Below are 19,906 nucleotides of genomic sequence, written 5' to 3'. Positions count from 1 at the left end.
TGAACTATTTTTCTTCAGTCAAATCACACTCAGGTATTTTGGGGATAACATATACGGTGCAGTAAGTTACTTAACATGGCCCTTTTAACCATGCATATTCTTCTAACTTCCACAAAAATGATTCGGTGGAACTATGCAAATAAGGTTTTTGTGGCCCACCAAGAAGATTGAACAGCCTGCTAAGAATGCAAATAAGGTGCATGGAACCCCTGTGTGTGTGGGGTGGGTGTTGGGGGTGGGACCACGCAAATAAGGTGTATGGAACGCTAATGACGGGATTGGTCAATTTTGCACTGGCTTGAAAGACAGCCAAACCCAGAGCAGAGGGGGGACCTCACTACCATCAGGAAAGTAGAGCTGGAAGCAGAGCGTGTCCTTTGGATCTGGTGTCCCGGTGGTGAGAACCTCCTAGACCCAGGAGAAAGCTGTAACACTGGAGATGGCACAAGATGGCAAGAAGCATCATCAAAGAAACGGTGGCAGCAGAACTGGGAGACCGGCAAGAGAAGGCACACGGGGCTTCCTGGCCACAGTAGGCATGCCGACTCAGAGTGAGAGAGCTGAGTGCCTTTGGGCAGGAGGCTTCCTGGCGGAGTGAGGTGCCTCTGGGCACTTACTGGCAAAACTAAAGACCTCTGTAACACTTGCCAGAGCAGGGCAGGGGCCAGACCCAAGGGAGGGGGGCCTAAGGGTTGAGGGAGGAGGCCTGTCCTCAGGGGGCTGAAAGGAGGCCTGCACAGCTGACAGGAGCTGAGAGAACTGTCCTGCACTGAAGAAAGGGGACTTTGCCTACATGCTTCCTGATTCTTGCAACCTGTTACTTCCCCAATGAACCACTTAACTGTGAGTATTGTCTGTGTGGCCATTGCAACGAATTATTGAACCCAGCAGAGTAGAGAGCACAGTGGGAGGAACGGTTGGTGTCAGAATTGGTAAAAAGATTGGAGAGAAGAGGTATGTCTGACCTCCACTTCATAGGAGTCAGCCTTGGGCTGATGATGATGGTGATTCTCTCTCCTTGCCCTTGTGAAGTTAGACAAGGAGGTCTGATGCCCAGCGCCATTTTTTACAGCGTATAAATCAACCACTTGCACTTAACAGGACTGAAGCAATACATTGCAACTTTTACTTGACCTTTTGGAATTCTTCATCTTCAAACACCCTACTGGCTAAACAATTGATTTGGCCTGTTTAAGAAATACCAGTTTCTCAACTTTATAGGCTGACAATTTGGCTTCTGATGTGGAACTAAATAAGTATGTGTCATTTTTAAACACTAACAATTTCCCATTCACTCCACCCTCCCTCACTCCCTAGGGTTATTGGGAGTGTCCTTCTTCAATGAGACAATCATTAGTTAACATAATCCTCTCTAATAAAATGTTTTATAAGTCAGTCTTAAAAGCAATGTATTTGAAATAGATTCAATATGAAAAACAAAGTAAAACGACATATTAAAATATAAAAGAGCTTTCGAAGGCTCACAGAATCAAATGCCTAAGTCTGGGGCAACTGGCTTATGTTACAAAGGCGACAAAGGGAAGAATTCGCCTGACGGGGGAGGCATATTCTTTTCACAAAGAGGCTGGTGTCCAGAGAAAGAAACTGGAGTGTATTAAGTTGCACCTTCTAGTCAAACCCAGAGCTTTCCTAAGGACATTACTGTAAGGCTTCGCAACACCCTTGCAATGTGCCGGTGTACCTGAGACTATCCTAGACGCAGATTAAATTCGTCCTTGGCCCCTAAAGATACTGGAAACAAGTTTGTCAGGCCAGGTGTCAAGTTGAGACGGGACCCAAGTCTTGGAGTTCCAGGTTTCAGGGTTAGTAAAGGTTTATGGACGAGACCTGGTGGCGCAACGGTTACGCGCTCAGCTGCTAATCAAAAGGTTAGCAGTTTGAACCCACCCAGCAGCTCCTCGGGAGAAAGACTTGGTGATCTGCTTCCACAAAAATTAACAAAACTCCACGGTTATCAGGTGAAGTCGGACCCATAGAGACCCTACAGGACAGAGCAGAACTGCCCTAACCGGTTTCCAAGGCTGCAAATCTTTATTAAAGCCGACTGCCACATCTTTCTCCTGCAGAGCAGCCGGTGGGTTCCAACCTCCGACTTTCTTGTTAGCAGCTTTAACCACTGCACCACCAGACCTCGTCCCATAAAAATTACAGGCTATAAAACCCTGTGGCGGAGTTCTACTCTGTCACATGAGGTCGCTATGAGTGGAAAATCGACTGGCCAACACCCAACAATAACAAAGGCTCAAGGAGCGCCTCAGCGAAGGCTTGGGAACGTATTATACTGTAGCTCTTCTTCAGCAAAGCCTTCTCAAGCTGACTTCCAGCAGGCCCGAGTTTCCTTCATGCGTCTCGGGTAGTACCGCTGCCGGGATAAGGAGAACGTGGGCGTACTCCAGGTGCCTGCAGCACAAACAAAAGCCCAGAGCTAAGAAGGGATAATAAAGGGTCTTTTATGGCTCGGAGCACTGCTCTGAGCCGTCGTTAGAACAGCCACGCTGTACCAAGCATGGAAACTCGGTAATGTTTCACCGAAATCGTTAGGGCCTCTCTAGCTATAAGCCGCCTTCTAGTTCACGAGCTCCAGTTTCAAGGAAAGGATTCCCTATGAAACTGGAAATGCGCCGGCAAGAAGACGCGGTAGGACTGCAATCCCCAGAAGCCGTCGCGGACCCTGAGCATCCGGGGCACCGTCCGCAAGGATCCTTGGGTATTGTGGTTCCTTCCTTTGGCAGCAACCCTCTACCGACGGTAAAATTCCAGCTGAACGGAGAACCACAACTCCCAGCAGCCCTTGCTGCGGTGCGGGGGGTCTTCACGTTCTCGTGGCGCAGCGCAAGCGCACTGGGTCCTCGGCGCGGACCGCGCAGACTGAATAATAAAAGGGGAGCGGCGAAGAGGCAGGAAGACAGGACCATGTCGAAGGGCCCCGGGCCCGGCGGCTCCGCAGCTTCCTCGGCGCCCCCGGCCGCTACCGCTCAGGTGCTGCAGGCACAGCCCGAGAAACCGCAGCACTACACGTACGTAGAGCCCCCCCCCGCCGCGCGCGCACGCCTGACGTCAGCGGCCAGCGTGAGTCACGCGCGCAGGGAGAGCGCGAGGCGGCCTCTCCCTCCCCCCTTCCTCCTCCGGCCCGGCCCAGACCGGTTCCAACCTGCTGGGGCCGGTCCCAACCGCCTCTAACTGCTACCAACGTCTGGTCGGGCTGTGGGGCGGGAAACTCGGTCCCAGCGGCTGACTAGGGAAGGCGGGAGCTCGGGATGTGGAGCGCACACATCTTAGGCCAGGCCTTCGAGGCCTAACTGTTCCTCAGACCATAAAACCACAGTACCAGGCACTTTAGGGGCGATGTGAAGTCCAAGACACGACCAAGATGAGTTCCATAGCTGCCAGCCCTAGAGCCGCCTATGAGTGACGGGTAGCGAGAAATCCTGTCAGGAGACACCGTGTAATGTGTACAGGAGGCCTTTTGTGCCCAGAAGGCCCGAATGTTGTCTACGGAGGCCAGCCCTGCTTGAATTCCTTTTAACAGTTGTTCTAGATAAACATGCAAAGACGGAATCATGTCGATGTACGCTCATGACGGGTCCCGTTGGGACTGAGCTGACCCAGCCTGAGTCAGGGGCCCCGAGGGTGATGGGGTCCCAGTGTGTCCGCAGGCCCACTGAAGTGTGGCATCAGAGGGAGCTTCAAATGCTGACACTACCAGAGTCCAGAAAGATGGAAAACCTCTTCCTGGGGGAATCTGCTTGTTTTAAGTGTAGGTCCTTCTTTTTTTAAATTTCTTTTCAAGGCACATTGCGCAACTCCCGAGGGCTAGGTGTTTTGGGAGAAAGCGAAATGAAAAAGAGGCGGACCTTCTTGTTAAGTAAAATGTTCTTTTCCATCTTCCCTGATGCCCTTTGAGTGCATCTCATCCCTACGGGCTCCCGAGTGATGTGCATATTTAGAAGGATCCCCAACTGTATCTCAGACTTGCTGGAGATTTTGGAATGTAGAGGGTTGGACAACCCTTAAGAGCCCCACCGTGATGCTACCTGGTGAACCAAGGACAGGAAGCATCTGTTCGAGTAGAAAGAACTAAAGTAGTAAGCAGGAGGAGCTCTTGTTTGTTACTCACATACAAGAGTAAGACCAATTGGAAAACCATTCTGGAGTTGAGGAACATTGGGTGTAGGAACTGCATTGGTTTCTTTGTGGGATTTTCTGCTATTGGGTGAAATCATTGCGGCTTTTCGTTGACTGCGGGTCTGACTATGTTAACTAAAGCACTTGTTAATGTGGCCATTGCTTTGCTGGCCCTTTCTTTCGGAATTCTTTCTGCACGTCTGTTGGTTTTGGTGAGATGGTCTTACCTGATCAGTCGAATGATGTCATGCAGCAGCTGTGTAATCTCGATTTGGAAAGGTTGCAGGTTTTTCAATAAAATACCTATAACATTTGGAGTTACGTGAGTCTTGGTTTTAGCAACTTGTGTTTCTGATGTGACTCTATGTTGTGTTGTTTCTGAGTATACTACGGAGTCTGTATTGGACAGGCTTTCTGATCATTTTGGAATTGACAGCTGGAGCAAGTCAACAGCTGTGTAAATGTCAATACCTGAGTCTCTGTTCTCCTGATGTTCATTTGTTTAAAATCTCTTTCCATTCCTGAGGTCTTAGTAAAGCAACAGGAGTAGATGAAATGCCCAGGCTTGATGAGTGGTTGGAGGTGCTCCAGCCTCTATGTTTTCTATCTGTTAATTTGTATTTTTTTGTTTTTAATGTCTTTGTGTCCAAAAATCAGAGCTAGGAATTAGTTGTCTTCCTTAGTAGATTTAAGGGAGTTCAGAAGCTGTGGTGATCTGGAAAATGTCCATCCCCAGTCTGGGGAGCAAGGAGCATGAGGACACTGACGATGGCACGAGTACACTTAGTGGCTCTGATTTTTTTTTTTTTTTAGGTGAACCCATTTGTTGTTGGGGATTGGGGAGCAGGAACGTTTTGATTTTTATTTCAATTTCAATAGAATTTTGAGCTGCTTAGCATGTTTTCATCCTCCTTTGCAGCAGGAGTTTCCAGAATTTGTTCTAATCTGCACATGGCCTATATATATTGCATTGATCCCATTGTCGAATACAGATTTACACCCATTTTAAAAATGTTTGTTTTTTTAACCTGTCATAAAAGTTTATCTTTTAGACTTTCTTATACATTAATTACATTAAGTTTGTGTATTTTTATAGCTGCTATTATTTGAGACTGTGATATGCTGTAGTCCATACAATAATCCAGAAGAAACTTGTCTTAAAAATTGATTCTTACTGATTATAATGGCAAACAGTCTTAGAAAACAGAGTTGAATCCACCAACAGCAAAAGTTGCCTTCCCAGATGCTTGCTTTCTTGCCCTTTATTCTTGTGCCACAACTAAAATCCTAGAGTTTGAGCCTTCCTTTTCCTAAAACAAGAGGATTCTTCGTAACACAGTTTAAAGGATAATTATTTAACTGGCATTTTTTTCCTAAACCCTTGAATTACCATGCTTTAAAGGAACCTTAATTTTCTTGAAGCAAATTGGTGTGGCAGGCACTTGAGCTAGGCCTGAGGAATACAACCTTCTTACAAAACACTCATTTATGTCTGAATTCGTCTGTTTTACAGCTCCAAGTATTTGGTTAGCACTTAGTAAGATAATAACATGCATGCATTAATACTCTTCCAATACAAGAGCCGTATGACCTCCTCTTGTCTTTTTATATGACAAAGACTAAATTTAATATAGTTCTGTTCAGAATAGGTCCATCTTGTATAGTAGAGGACTTTAATAAAGTCACGTTAAGAATGATAAATTTTGGAGCAATCACGTCTAGAAATGTATCTACAAGTTTAGCTAACTTTGGACTGTTTACTGCATAACAATTATTATTAAAAGTTTATAGTTGACCTTCGGGAGCAAGGGAGAATGAAGAGAACAGGATACAAGGAAAAGATTCGTTCAGAGAACTAATGGACCACAGCTACCAAGGCCTCCACCAGACTGAGTCCAGTACAGCTAGATGGTGCCCGGCTACCACCACTGACTGCTCTGACCGGGATCACAACAGAGGGTTCTGGACAGAGCTGGAGAAGGATGTAGAACAAAATTCTAACACACACAAAAAAGACCAGATTTACTGGCCTAAAGGAGACTGGAGAAACCCCGAGAGTATAGCCCCCAGACACCCTTTTAGCTCAGTGGTGAAGGCACTTCTGAGATTCACCGTTCAGCTGGGGATTGGACAGCCCCATAAAACAAACTGGGACTAATGAAGCACAGTAGTCCAGGGACAAGGGCTAGAAGGCAGAAGGGGACAGGAAAGCTGGTGATACGGAACCCCAGGTTGAGTAAGGACAGTGTTGATGTGTTGTGAGGTTGTTAACCATTGTCATACGGCAACATGTGTACTGTTTAATGAGAAACTATTTTGTTCTGTAAACCTTCATCTAAAGTGAGAATAGCAGCACAATTAGAAGAGCATAGTCACTGTTACTGAACTGTGCATGTAGAAATTTTTGAAATGGTGTATCTTTGGCTATGTATATTTTCACCAAAAAAAACAAAAAAGGTTGAGAAGGGAGAGGGTTGACATGTTGTGGGGTTGTTAACCAATGTCATAAAACTATGTGTACTACTGTTTAATGAGAACCTATTTGTTCTGTAAACCTTCACCTGGAGTACAATTAAAAAAAAAAGTTTATAGTTGAAATGCCACAAAAAACTGCCGTCCAAAACATCCAGGTTTCTGACCTTATTATTTTGACCCCCTAAGAGCAAGTATGGAGCCCTGGTGGCGCAGTGGTTAAGAGCTCAGCTACTAACCAAAAGGTCAGTAGTTTGAATCCACCAGCCGCTCCTTGGAAACCCTATACCATAGACATTACGTCATTTTAAAATTCCTTCAATTGCAGTTGATTCTCAGACTTCTTAATGCCCGAGTCTTAAAATAAAATGAAATTTTAGTTTAGTAAGGGTTTGTTGGAGTTTTCTGGCTGCTGGGTAATTTCCTGTAAGTGGGAAATCAGTTGTCTTCCTTGGTAGATTTATGGTATAATGCTGTTTATAGCCTCATTTACCCAGGTGTCGTTTTAGTTTAAGACTGTTTCCTGGGAATCTTTAAACAAGGATAACACAGCAGTACTTCCACAGATAACTATTTTGAAGCAAATTTGTTTATAACTTATATAAATGTCATGAACTTTACTTGATTGCATCTGATTGTGTTTTGGAAAATCTGGAAAATGAACATGTATTTAGATTATTATTGCAAATTGCAATAAAATTGTAAATACATTGTTAGAGTACAACTTGTCGCACAATAAGTCACTGGAAGCGTTACCTGACAACCTCAGTGAGAATGAGTTAAATTACCAACAAACATTTCAGCATCTTATTTACTTGTTTATTAAGTAAAGCTAATTTTCTTCCAGGACAAAAATTAAGAGCTCATTGTGGCTTTCAATCAAGCCCACAAAATGGCCATTAATAAATGTTAAGTGCCCGTGCTAAGGGTAGATTCTTCAGCTTGGCACCTAGTTGATTTTTGCTATAATCTAAATTAATGGTTAAAGTCAAGATTTGCTTAATGGTTAAGTTTTTTTGTTTTAATCCAGCTATGTTAGATACTAAAGAAGGCTTCCCCACAACCCGTATGCATCTGCTTTGATGGTTTCTATCAACCTACAGAGACTGTGATTTATTGGTGAGGGCAGCTGGACAACTCTTGAGAGCAACTTAGAGAAATCCATCTTGGGCACACTCTGTAAAGGAGCTCCTTTTCTGGAAATAGCACCCCAAATAAGTGCACAAAAGCAAGACACCCTCATGGACCTACTTCCTCCCGCTTTCAACACCCTGATGCCTGAAGGTGAGGCCTCCTTCCTGTGTGTCTTGGAAGCTGTGAGCACACTTAGGTCATTAGAGCCCTACCATAGCCTGAGCAACGCACACCTGCAGCCTGTCCTGCCAGAACTTTGCCTAAAGATCGTTTTTCTCATTAGGAGAGACTCCAGATCTGAAGAGTGATGGAAGTAAGGTTGCACTGAAAGCTACAGTACTTTAAATAGTGGATTGATCTAGTGATTAGTTCCCCAAACTGGGCAATATTTGATGAAATTTTTTGTTTTGTTGTGTTTTTATTTTTTTCTCTTCGTTAATCCAGCTATTCTTGATGCTAAAGAAAGTTTTCCTACTATCCATATGCATCTTCCAAATTTTGAAATTGCAACTATGGACAGTTAATGGCTAATCCTAGTAGATTGTCTTCCCTTCTTTTAACATCTTGGATGAATTTGGGGCACACTAATGTGTTCTCTGAAGATGGATGTTGAATGTAAGTTTCTCTGCCATTCTTAGTATATAAAGATTGCATTAGCCTAATTGCTAAAAATGCCAAGAATTTGGGCTCAGTCTCCTTCTGGACAATGTAGCTGTCTTGTTTTCTTACTGTATAGATACTCTACAGATTGACCCCAAGCCAGCCATCTTGAAATAACTGCCTGGACAACAGAGATATCTGTGGAGAAAGGTTGGATAAAATTGATGATATGATAATAGGTATGGGGTTTCTTTTTGGGGTGATGGAAGTGTTCTGGAATTAGATAGTGGTGATGGTTGCACAACATAGTGACTATGTACTAAAACCCACTGCAGTGTACACTCTAAAATGACAAATGCTATGTTCTGTGAGGTGTATCTCAGTTAAAAAAAGTACATATGAGCCCCTAGTACTAGAGACCTCTGGAGATACCCAGGGCTTAGCAGCCTGGGTTCAGTATGGCAACACCTAACAGTTTGTGCAAAGCTCCTTGGTGTCCTTTTCCCAGCCTTCTCAATGGCTTAGCTCTGTGTAGCCATTCTAGGTGAATGCACCCATGTTACAAGTCTGTGGAGATGCTTTTGAGATAACAAGTGCTCACTCACAGCAGGTTTGAGACTCCAAGTTGTTGGTAGTTGTATTCTAAATTGTCTCTGAATTTAAAAGGAACAAGCAGATCTTTCCCAGTGTATTTATAAAATGAATTATATTTACATCCTTGGGTGGGTGGGAGGTGGGAGGGAAGGATGCTGTCCTGCTAAAATGTAATAGATTCCATTCTTCACGTATTGTGATGATTTTAAGGTTCACATGGGCATTTCTTTAAGAACAGACCATGTGTTTTAGACATTTAAGGTGATGTCAAAGGCTATAATATTTTAGTTCAAATAATGGCAACAAACTCTTATTCCTCTATAAAATCCCTCAACTTTCACCCCTTTTTTCTTTGCCAGTGTGTAGAGTTTGACAGTAGTATCAAGAGCTGAGGAGAAGGAGAAGATGGAAAGGAGTCTAGCAACTTAAAATCTCATGGCATTCTCTTTGAGGTGACCTTTTTCCTGTTGGTGGCTCAGTGTACTTAGGGAGTAAAGAAGATGCTAAGGCCTGGGACGGTATCCTCGGGTCATACCTGAGCTTGCTGAAATGTTTCTCCCTTCCCTGATTCTTTATATCACAGTTTGCGTTATGTGTTCATAAACTGACTCATTTGTTTCCTATTAGTATTTGAAACACCATATGGCCACCATAAGTCCTAACAGAATGATGTCAGTGAGGAGGGGAAGGCCTGTGTTTTTGCTTCCTCTGAAATTTTAGCTTACTCACAAAACTACCCCCACTGAAGGGCAGGTTCAGAGAAGAAGAGGTTGATAAAAACCTTTGGCATGGTGTTTTATGACTTGGAGTTTTAAGTAATAGTTTTTATTAATTTTGGTAAGAACATTACTAGATCTTCTTGATGTCACTTTTACTGCTAAGAGGTGCCAGGCATTTGGTGGCCTGTCACTTTAAGATTTGTGTGAATCAAACCTAGCCAAACATAACCAGACACCAGTACTGGTATTTTTTCTTATTAAAAACAAAGTAGCTAAATTTTACTGTTGAACTAAGTACTTCATCATGAATACATAAATATTAAGTATCCAGTAGAGTATGTTAAAATGTAGCTCTTCTGTTTTTGTTTTAGTAACTTCTTATATGGTGTTTTAATTGTGGCTTGTCCAGACGTCTCCCTGACAGACTGAGACAACTTGTAGAGAGCCACTATGCTTAGTTGTTACTACTTTTGTCTTTCCTTAGCTTAAGAAAAGCTTAGTTAAGAGTCAGCATGGAGGTTAAGAGCGCTGACTCGAGGACCAGATTGTCTAAGTTTGACGCCTAGCTCTGCCACTTATTAGCTGTGTGACCTTGGGGAAGTGAGTAGCTTAGCTTTTTGTGTGTAAGTTTCCCAAGGACACCAACAGTACCTGTTTCATCGGTTGTTATGAGGATTAGATGAGTTACTGTATGTGAAGTGCTGATTTGCCCAAAGTATTATTCTCATCAATATTTGAACAAGGCCCAAGTCACTGTTTTCAGTTGCACTGCTACCTCCTTCAGCAGCGTTAGTCAAATGCCTTTTTTAGCGGCATCCACACTAAAACATTCTTCAGTTCATAGGGCACACGTGGGTCAGTGTTGTCTTCAGAGCACGGTCCACAGAGCACATGTTACTTCAGTCTCCATTCTTTGTATAGCCTCCATCAAAGTGTCAGTATCTTATATGATAGATTTGTGTCCCAAGTGGATCTGCTCTTACAGTGCCAAATGCTTTGTTGTACAGAAACAGTGGATATACTAAATTCTTCGTAAAATAGAGGTTTTCCAAGGCAGCTGTGCTATAGTGACTACGGGTAAATTTTGAGTAAAGTCAAGGTATTACCTAATTTGGGGGGAAATGAACCAGGCTTTTAGTATTCCTCACATATTCTTTATTATCAGTGACATGAGTGACCCTTATGTGAATGTTCTGTCCTCAGTCTCACAAACTCCAGGATCCTTAGGCCAAGGGAACAATTACAGAAAAAAAGGAACTGGGGACACCTAGGACTAGTTGCATACCAACACTGTACCATCTGTAGCTCTTGTTGGTTTTTGGGGCCAGGACAGCTCACAGGCGTCAGATCTTTTCCAGTGAGCTCCAAGGAAAAGTGGGCTGAAATCATTTGATAGTGAGTGACTCCCCACCCCCTAAAGCTGTTTACTTGCTTAAGTGTCTGTAGCATTTGTGCTGGGGGTTTTTGTACGTGTGTCTGTGCATTAGAGTTGTTTTGTTCCTGCCAGCCCTAAGAGTTTATTCTAACTACTCTTTGGCCAAAGGCCAGTTAGGGGATCAAAGCCTGACCTAAAGGTTCAGACATACTCTGAAATTCACTAGACACATTTTGTTTGCCTGAACAATATTGACTATCTGAGCTTTTTTTTGCCAGAGAGAATGTTTTAACCCAGGATCACTTCAGAAGAGCTGGATGCCAAATCTCCATCGCTATAGAGCGGTTTATCAGAGTCATCCAGATGTTTGCCGATCACCAATTTTAGTTTTATTTGAACCTTGTTTTTTAAAAGCCATTTTGGATAACTCCCACTGGTGTGGTTATTGTGACAAATTTATACAGTTTCTGGGTCATGTTTGGTGTCAGTACATAATGTATATATGCATGTCCTTTTAACGTTGAGTCTGTTGGTAGTACTGGTTCTTCAAAAATGAGATTTTCAGCAGACTAAGACATTACACACGTACACACACGCTTGGCCAAATTTAGGACTCTCAATCCACTGTTTGTATGCACTTATAACAGTCTCATCCAAGTTAAAAAATATTTTATTCTCAAACTTAAAATGAATTTTTGATAAAACCACAAACTATGAGCTCTACGACTGAATTTCTTTTAAGGAATTATGTATGGGGAAGAAAAGAAGTAGCTAGTAAGGTTATGTGAAATAATAGATTATAGATAAGTGTTGTTTGGATCTCTGGATACTACAATGTAATCTTCAACAGTGCCTTTTCTTTTTTCTTTCCTTTGGTGTTAGTTGCAGAACCTTATCATATCGTAGTTAGATGTCAATAAAGAATATTTAAGAACAGGTCTATTTCCTGTGTTTTAAGATTCTATTTCCATGATAAGGCTTGTATCTATTTATTTAAAAAGATGGAATTCCTTTTTATAAGATGGGCTTGAACAGTGGTGGTTTATTAGGAGGATGGGCAGATCTATCAGGTTGCCCGATCTCTGCAGGTGCTGTGCAGGGCTCATGAGTGGTGATCACTGACTCGACCCCGGAGCAGGTGCTTCCTGATGCTCGTTGGCCCCTCAGGCCCCTCCAGCTATAAAGCCTACAAGCCATGTCCTCCAGGCTGGGGGGCATCCGGAGTGAGCTTATTTTGTCAGCTCAGCCTGTCCCTCTTCTTACTGGGCTCACATCTTGCTTGTCCCTGTACATTAGGACTTGTCACACCCTGAGTAAACCCAGGCTTGCAACCCTGTCTTTCCTCGTTGGTTTGTCTTAGCTCTCAGAGGCCATCACTGGCTTGCCTGTTTGCCTCTCTTCACATCTGGCCATACTCTAAATGTGTCCAAATGAGATTGTTCAAGTCATAAACAGGATGACGTTCAGTCACTCACTTTACAAAAAGATTCACCAGAGTTCACTTTTAGCTTAAGGGAACTCTTCTAGCTTAGCAACACGTATCTTTCCTTTAAGTTTGGATCAGAATAGATTCTCTGTCAAGTGTGGATTTCTTTCCTCACAAGTTTTTTTTTTAATTCTGAAAGTAATTATTGATAATTACAACAAAGAAAAGGCAAGATAAACCGCTAAAGTCAGTAACACTGGCTGAATTTTTTCCTTCCAGGTTTTCTGTGTGCATGTAGTTTACCTAGTTGTAATCCAGGTACATACTTTTACTGTTCTCTTTCACTTAATATATCTTTGGTTTAAGTTGTCATAATACCCCTTAGTTTTTGGAGGAAATGGAAAAAGGAGTTTATTTCCTCTGTAGTGGTCTCCACATGTTCCCAGCTGCAGTCATAACGGAGCTGAGCTCCGGCCATCCCGCTGGTTCATTGTTGCTTTTATGCTCTTCATGTGAGGCTGAAGAGCTACATTTTAGTGTCCAGGGTGAGGAACAAGGCTGAGCAGACATTTTGTGGATGGGAGGTAGAGAAGGTGCCGGCTTCTTAATCGCCAGGAGAAGCATCTAGGTCAGAGATTAAAGCTGCTTCTCTGTGTTTTGCTGGGTTTGTGGATAACTGCTGTTTACCAGCTTGCACCGCCGAGGACGCTTTATGCTTTTGCTTTTACTTGGCAGACACATCTTGAACCCGTGCTCTGGGTTGGCTATGTGCAGGGCTACAAAGATGAATAGAAGTGGCTGCATTCAAAGCAGTGGAAATCAACAGTGGCAGGGGCTGCACTGACTGTATTCCCACGGCGCAATCGGAGCATGGAAGAGGGGGCGATAAACACCACTAGGTAGGGCCAGGGACCTCCTCATGGTAGAGAAGAAGCTGGAAAAGTGTTCCAGACAAAGGGAACAATATGATCAAAAGTATGGTGATGTGAGGCGAGGTTGTGATGTGTAGGGGAATACCAGCTCTTTAGAGCAGAGGTCCGTAAACTATGACCTTCGTGCCAAATCCAGCCCACCGCCTGCTTTTGTAAGGCCGGTGAGCAAAGAATGGTTTTTACGTTTTTTTAATGGTTGAAAAAGAAAAGAATAATATTTCATGACGTGAAGATTATATGAAATTCAGATTCCAGTTTCCCTGAATAAAGTTTTATTGGAAGCTATGCTCACTCATTCACTGCTTTCGTACTTCAACCGCAGAGTTGAGTAATTACGACAGAGACCACATGTGGCACTCTTCATCACTTTGTATTGCTGCTTGCTGCCCTAGAAATTGCAGTGACACAGAACTCGATAGTGTTTCCAATGCCATGCATATCAGTGTACCACAACATTTTGTTTACTTTTTATTTTTATTACCAGCACATACCTATCATTTCAAAACGAGGAGAAAAATGAACTTGGAATTGTCATGCCTTTAAGTCACAGTGGCGTGTGGATTATTTTGTTATCAAATGGCACAGCATCATGTTTATTGCTCAGTGACATAACAGCTTTGCGGAAAGACCACATCAGCATGACCAGACTGAGCAATCCTCGCAGTGTGCCCAGCTCCCAGCAAAGCAACGGTCAGAAAAATCAGAAAATTTAAAAGGCAGTGTCTCATCACAGCAGAATTTTTTCACAAAAATAAATGAAAATAAAGCTACAACCAAAGTAAGTTTCTGAGAGGCTCATTTGTTAGCCAAGCAAGGAAAGCCATTTACCAGTGTTGAGTTAATTGTGTTGATTGCAGCAGCTGAAGAAGTATGTCCAGAGAAAATAAACTTGTTCAAGATTGTCAGCCTTTTGGCAAGATTGGGAGCAAAGTCAGTAGTCAATTAAAAATAAGGCAAATGATTTTTTGTGGTTTCCCGTGGCTCTTGATGAGTCAACAGATGTTACTGTTACTATTTATTTTTGTGGCATCAATACCAGATTTGAAGTAACTGAGGATTAGCCTGTATGAATTGGAACAACTACAGGTGAGAGTATTTCTAAAGAAGTTCTAAGAAGACACAGCTTTACAGCGGACGGTGGTAAAAATTTGTGTGGAGCTAAGAAAGATTTAGTTGCACAAATTTGCAAAGCTTGTAAATGTAAGGTGTTTAAAGCCTGTGGTTATTCATTCTGTTATTCAGCAGCAGGTACTTTGTGGAAAATATTTCAGTCTATCACAAGTTACTGAACCGGTATCACCAGTCATCTTTGATTGCTCTTGTGGACTTAACCATCATTGGCTCCATGAATATTTGTCAGAAATAGAAACTGAATATCCTTACTTACCATACCACACAGCAGTTTGATAGCTTAGCAGTGGTAAAGTTTTCTGCAAATTTCGAGCTTAGGGCTGAGATGGAAATTTTTCTGAACGTGAAGAACTGACCTCAAACCACTAGCTTTGAACACTGAACGGCTTTGGAAATCAGCTCTTGCTGCAGACTTGATATTTCCTGATGAATTCAACCTAAAATTCGGTAAAATAGCGCTTATATGCAAGCCTTACATTGCAGTCCTTTTGATAACAACGTTGTTTGAGTCAAAGTCATGTCAAGCTGCTTTATAAACTTCCTACGCTGTCAGAAGTCAAAGCACACAAGTTTACCTTGGGTATATTTTCCAGATGTAAACTGGTTTTAGTAGTAGTTTTTGGATCTCAATATGCATGGAAAGGAAATTTCCATATTTCAAAATCCATTTACCTGTGTAACCAAGGAGTTTATACCAAATCTTCAGTTGGAAGTGATTAAAAGGCCAATGTCAAGACAATAGTAGGATTCCATAAAGGTCTTCTAAGCAATAAATATGGTCAGTTAAAATCATATCCTCATGGACTGATACCAGCATTTGGCATTCTCTGGGTGGTGCAGATGATTAACTAAGAACTTGGAGGATTGAGTCCATCCAGAGGTGACTTGGAAGAAAGGGCTGGTAGTCTACTTCTGAAAAACCAGCCATTGAAAACCCCTTGGGGCACAGGTCTACTGACACAGATGGTGGCCACCTTGAGTTGGAGTTGACTCTGGCTTGATGGTAGCTAGTTTTTTGTTTTATATGTGTGGAGAGACATTTTCAAAGATGAATAACGTAAAATCTCATTACAGAATTAGCATTAATAAATGAATATTTGCAGTCAGTTTTGATGAAACCAAGCCCAAATTTTGTGGAATGTTACCCTCTACCCCTAAAATGCATTCTTATTAGTAGAACTGTAAAAATTGTCAATTATTACATTTTGAATTTCACTAGTTAAAAACTTGCAAAAGTTTCTTTTTTTTTTATTATGTAAGTGCCTACATAATATCCTCAGTTTTGCCGCTTGGCCTGAAAAGTCTAACACATTTACTGTTTGGCCCTTCACAGATAAAGTTTGCTGACCCTTGATCTAGAGTTTGGTTTGTTGTTGGGGAGGGGAGGAGGCCACTGGTTGCAGGCGAGGTAGAGGCAGTGAGACCATAAACATTGTTCTAGAAGGAGTGGGGAGCTAGATGTGGATTAAAAGGGCACCAACTTTGTCTCCACTGCCTCTAATTCTTCTCTCAGTTATCTCTAGTACTTTTCTGTTTATTCAGTTTGTTAAAATTCTCACACTCCTCCCCAGAAGAGAGCGAAAACCCCCAAATTGATGAATCTGTTACAACAACCTGGAATAGGATTAGCGGGAAATTGAGTGGGAGCAGTTTAGCGCTTGAACTCAAGGGCGATGTGATTTACCTAAGTTATTGTTAACCCCTTACTTGTTACCAGTGTTGGTTTAGTGGGGCAAGTGATTGAATTTAGATTCCATGTAGCTTGGCTTTTGTTATTTTTTAGAATTTTGGGTAATGAAGATAAATTAAAAAGTGTAGAAAATAGATCAGTATTTGATTTTTAAAAAATGGGTGCACTTTAGAAGGTTTTAAAAGGTTTCAGAGAAGAGTATTTGTAGTTTTGTAGAGCAGTTTAGCAAATATGATACATTATGATTATATCTGTATAAAAATATTGGAAGAAAGTTTACCAAAAGGCCAACAGTGGATGGTGGGTTTAAGGGTGATTTTGCCCTTTTCTCTTGTTTTCCATTTTTTTGGTAACTGGCATGTTACTTTCATAAAATGTTTTACATTTATAAATAAACCATTAGTAGAGTAATACAATGTTCTAAATAGAGGCAAAAAACAGCTTCGATTTAAAGTCAGTACTGGAAGGCATTCCTCAGCCACCAAAGCTTTGACGAGTCACAGTATCCCCAGGCTCTGTTGATCCCTTCGTCCTGGTCTCAGATGTGGCTTTCTCTCCCTCTCTCGTTTCCTCAGGTTCTGAGTGCTCCCTTGACTTAATCAGGGCCGCTGTAGGTGTGAGTTCAAAGCTAGTGTGTGTTCTCTGTTGTTTGTCCTTGGGTGTGGGTAGTTTTGGGGGTTGGGAGTGTGAAGAATTTAGTTCTGTGGCCCTGCCCCCTCCCAGATCTTAGAGGGGTGGGGACGGTGGTTGGTGAGTCTTTCCCTCCTTGCTTAGACCCCAGGACTTCTTGGGTTTCCTCAGAGCTGGTTGAATTAAAGAGTGGATCTCAGCCTATTTAGTTTCTTAGATCTTCTGCTTCCAGGCCTTGGAATGGAAAGATGGATTGGAGTTGTGCATTCCCACTGAAAGCTTACATTTCATTTCAGTCCTTGAAAAATAGAAAAGAGTGATTTCTGAGAGGCTGTCTCCCTGCCCTTTGGGCACTGCATTGCCTGTGCAGGTGGAGAGGGTGAGGGAGGGTGGGAAATCCTCAGCAAAGATTTTGGTTTCTAGGTAGTGGATGGTACAGGTCCATGAATGACTTAAGTGAAAGGTTAGAATTCTCTCTCTGAGAGCAGGCTCTGCTTGGCCTGGATTTGGTCATCAGGGTCCTGTCTGAGTAGCTCCTCTCCTGAAGGGGTTTTTCCAAAGCAGGACAGTCCAGCCTTGTCTGCTGAGCTACAAGTTCGCTGCACTGTAGGGCTTTTCACAAGGGAATAGGATGAGACTTCCCACTCCCAACGCTCTGCCTGGTGGGTGGCATCATGAGACTGGTGACATTGCTTTGTGAAATTTTCCCTGTTTGACTTTCGTTCCTTTATATAATCGTCAGTGCACTTACCCAAGGCACTGTGCTCGTTTCTTAAAAGCTTACTACCAAGGAATTTATAATTTAGTGGTAGAAAAAAAATGTACACATCGTTAACAAGTAATGGGCAGGATAAGGGCCATAAGAAATATCTAAAAATTAGAGGATGATAACTTTTAGCTGGGGAGAAGGATGAAGGGAGAGGGGAGATGAGAGGAGATGGAGGTCAAGGAAGGCTGCATGGAGGTGGTGACATCGAAAGATTCATTCAGAATTGAGACTTGAAAGGTTTCTGCAGGGAAACACGGGGACATGAGCAAAGGCAGGAAAGTTAAAGGTCTATTTGCAAGACACCAAGGACTCCAGTTTTACTGGCTCGAATGGAGGGGAGTCAAGGGAAATGAAGCTGGAAAACTATGTGGGGCCAGATGTGTGGGGCCTGGAATGCCAGGCTCAGTGTTGTTAGTTGCTGTCGAATCTGCTCCAATTCATGATGACCTTCTGATAACAGAATGAAATGTTGCCCAGTCCTGCGCCATCTTCACAATCGTTGGTGTGTGTGAGTCCACGGAACTCAATGGACTCAAAGCCAGGTTAAGTAGTTGGTGCTTATGTAGTGACTGCTGGAGGAGGCTGAAAGCTTTTTTTTTTAAGTTGTGCTTTAGATGAAGGTTCACAGAACAAACCAGCTTCTCATTAAACAGTACACGTATTGTTCTATGACATTGGTTAACAACCCCACAACATGTCAACACTCTCCCTTCTCGACCTTGGGTTCCCCGTTGGCTGAAGGCTTTTAGGCAGCTAAGTGAGAATTATATCTGGGTTCTAGGAGGAATAATGAGCACTGTGTGGTGTAAAAAGGATGGGAAAGGCTGAAGCAAGGCAACCAGTTTTGTTAGAGGCTACCAAGTCCCTGACCGGGGGCAGTGGCAGTGGGAATGGAAGAGAAGAGGCATAAAATGGGGCATTCATCGCCTCAGTGTCTATCCTTACCTGTGGTACCCCTGCTTGCCGGGGACCTTTTGGAGTCCCATCTGTATGTGGCTCTGTCTGTCCCAAGTAAGCTGGTGCACCAGGCATAGCTACTGCCCTCAGGGGCCCCTCTTCCAAGAGGGCAGACTGTGCCCAAGGCAGGGTGACCACATCCTGGAGTTCAGCCCCTGCCTGTCTGCCTGGGTTTTCACTGAGGCCCTGACACCAAGCAGACAGTACCATTCCGAGGGTTACCAGACTTACAAAATACAAACACAGGATGCCAGCTAAGGTGGAATTTCAGATGAACAGTGGGATGGTGTTTTAGTATAGGTGTATCCCGTGCAGTATTTGGGACATACTAAACAATTACTCATTGTTTATCTGAAATTCCAGTTGAACTGGTATCACTCCTCACACTCTCTTCTGTGCTCCTGGCCCTGGGCTCAGCTTCCTCCTTTCATGGAAGTTTCTCCTGTCCCCGTTTCCCACCCATTACCTCCTGAGTTAGTCTCTGGTGGGTCAGAAGAGTCAGAGCATGTGCTGCACAGGAGAGGGATTGGCCGAGAAGTTTGGGGGATGGGTGTCCCAACTCAGTGCTGGGGCTTGGTGCCTCTGTGCAGCCTGAGGGTGCAGCTTTCTGTGTAACCTGACAGGAGCCGAGGAGAAAGGCCTTGTGTTCAAATGCCAAAGAGGACAGGAGAGTATCGGGCCCTCTAGAGCCTTCTGGATTTCTGCCCAGTGTCTCAGAATGCACGTGGTCCAGGAGATGATATCCCTGAAATCTCCTCCTGCACCTCCCCTCCTCATCCCCCTTCCAGTGCCGCTCCTACCCCACTCACCCACAGAGGTACAAGGAGCTCTCGGAACTGATGCACGCTATATTTTTAAGCCCGTTCTTTTCCTTTGCCTAAAACACCTTCCCTGTCTTTGTCACCCACTGGCACCTCCCCTGAGAGGCCTGCTCTTCTTTTTCTCCCGTCCCAGCCTGGTTCAGGGATCCTTCCTCTGGGTTCCCAAAGCAGACCTCTGGTACCCTCTCCATGCTTGATTGACTCCACCTGTTGCTTGTGTGTCTTTCTCATGAAAAAGTGCGCTTCCTAAGGACAGGGACCTGCTCCTTCATCAGTGCCCTTGGTGTAGGCTCAATAAGGGCACTCCTTAGTGAGCACCCAGGGCACGTACCCAGACTTCTCCACACATTTCATCTGCACAAAGAAAACCTATCAGAAGTCTACTGTGGGCCCCCCGGCCCCACACCTTCCTCATGAGCAGCCTAGTAAGGCCCGAGGGTCATGTGTGGGGGTCCTGTGGCCTTTGTTCCACGCCCTCCAGACCCAGGTGGTCAGTGCTGATCCTTCCAC

General features: G+C 43.5%; 1 protein-coding gene and 1 long non-coding RNA gene across 3 annotated transcripts in view; both read left to right on the top strand.

The window, feature by feature from the left end:
* Window positions 1–2,916: 2,916 nt before the first annotated feature.
* UNK (unk zinc finger) overlaps window positions 2,917–19,906 on the top strand; it is a 33,101-nt gene continuing 16,111 nt past the window's right edge. Inside the window, exon 1 of the mRNA XM_004374144.1 lies at window positions 2,917–3,038. Within this exon, the coding sequence (XP_004374201.1) occupies window positions 2,935–3,038 (104 nt within the window). The 5' untranslated portion in view covers window positions 2,917–2,934. The remainder of the gene's footprint in view (window positions 3,039–19,906) is intronic.
* LOC111820165 (uncharacterized) lies at window positions 6,628–18,989 on the top strand. Of its 2 annotated transcripts, none has more exons than XR_002823703.1 (3): window positions 6,628–7,902; window positions 8,197–13,365; window positions 13,883–18,989. It is a non-coding gene; the product is annotated as an uncharacterized LOC111820165 (long non-coding RNA). The 2 variants fall into 2 exon arrangements; XR_002823702.1 differs by having other exon boundaries at window positions 6,628–8,367; window positions 8,489–13,365.

Source organism: Trichechus manatus, unplaced genomic scaffold, assembly GCF_000243295.1.
Source record: "Trichechus manatus latirostris isolate Lorelei unplaced genomic scaffold, TriManLat1.0 scaffold00028, whole genome shotgun sequence".
NCBI lineage: Eukaryota > Metazoa > Chordata > Mammalia > Sirenia > Trichechidae > Trichechus > Trichechus manatus.
This window is presented reverse-complemented; position numbering and strand designations above follow the sequence as displayed.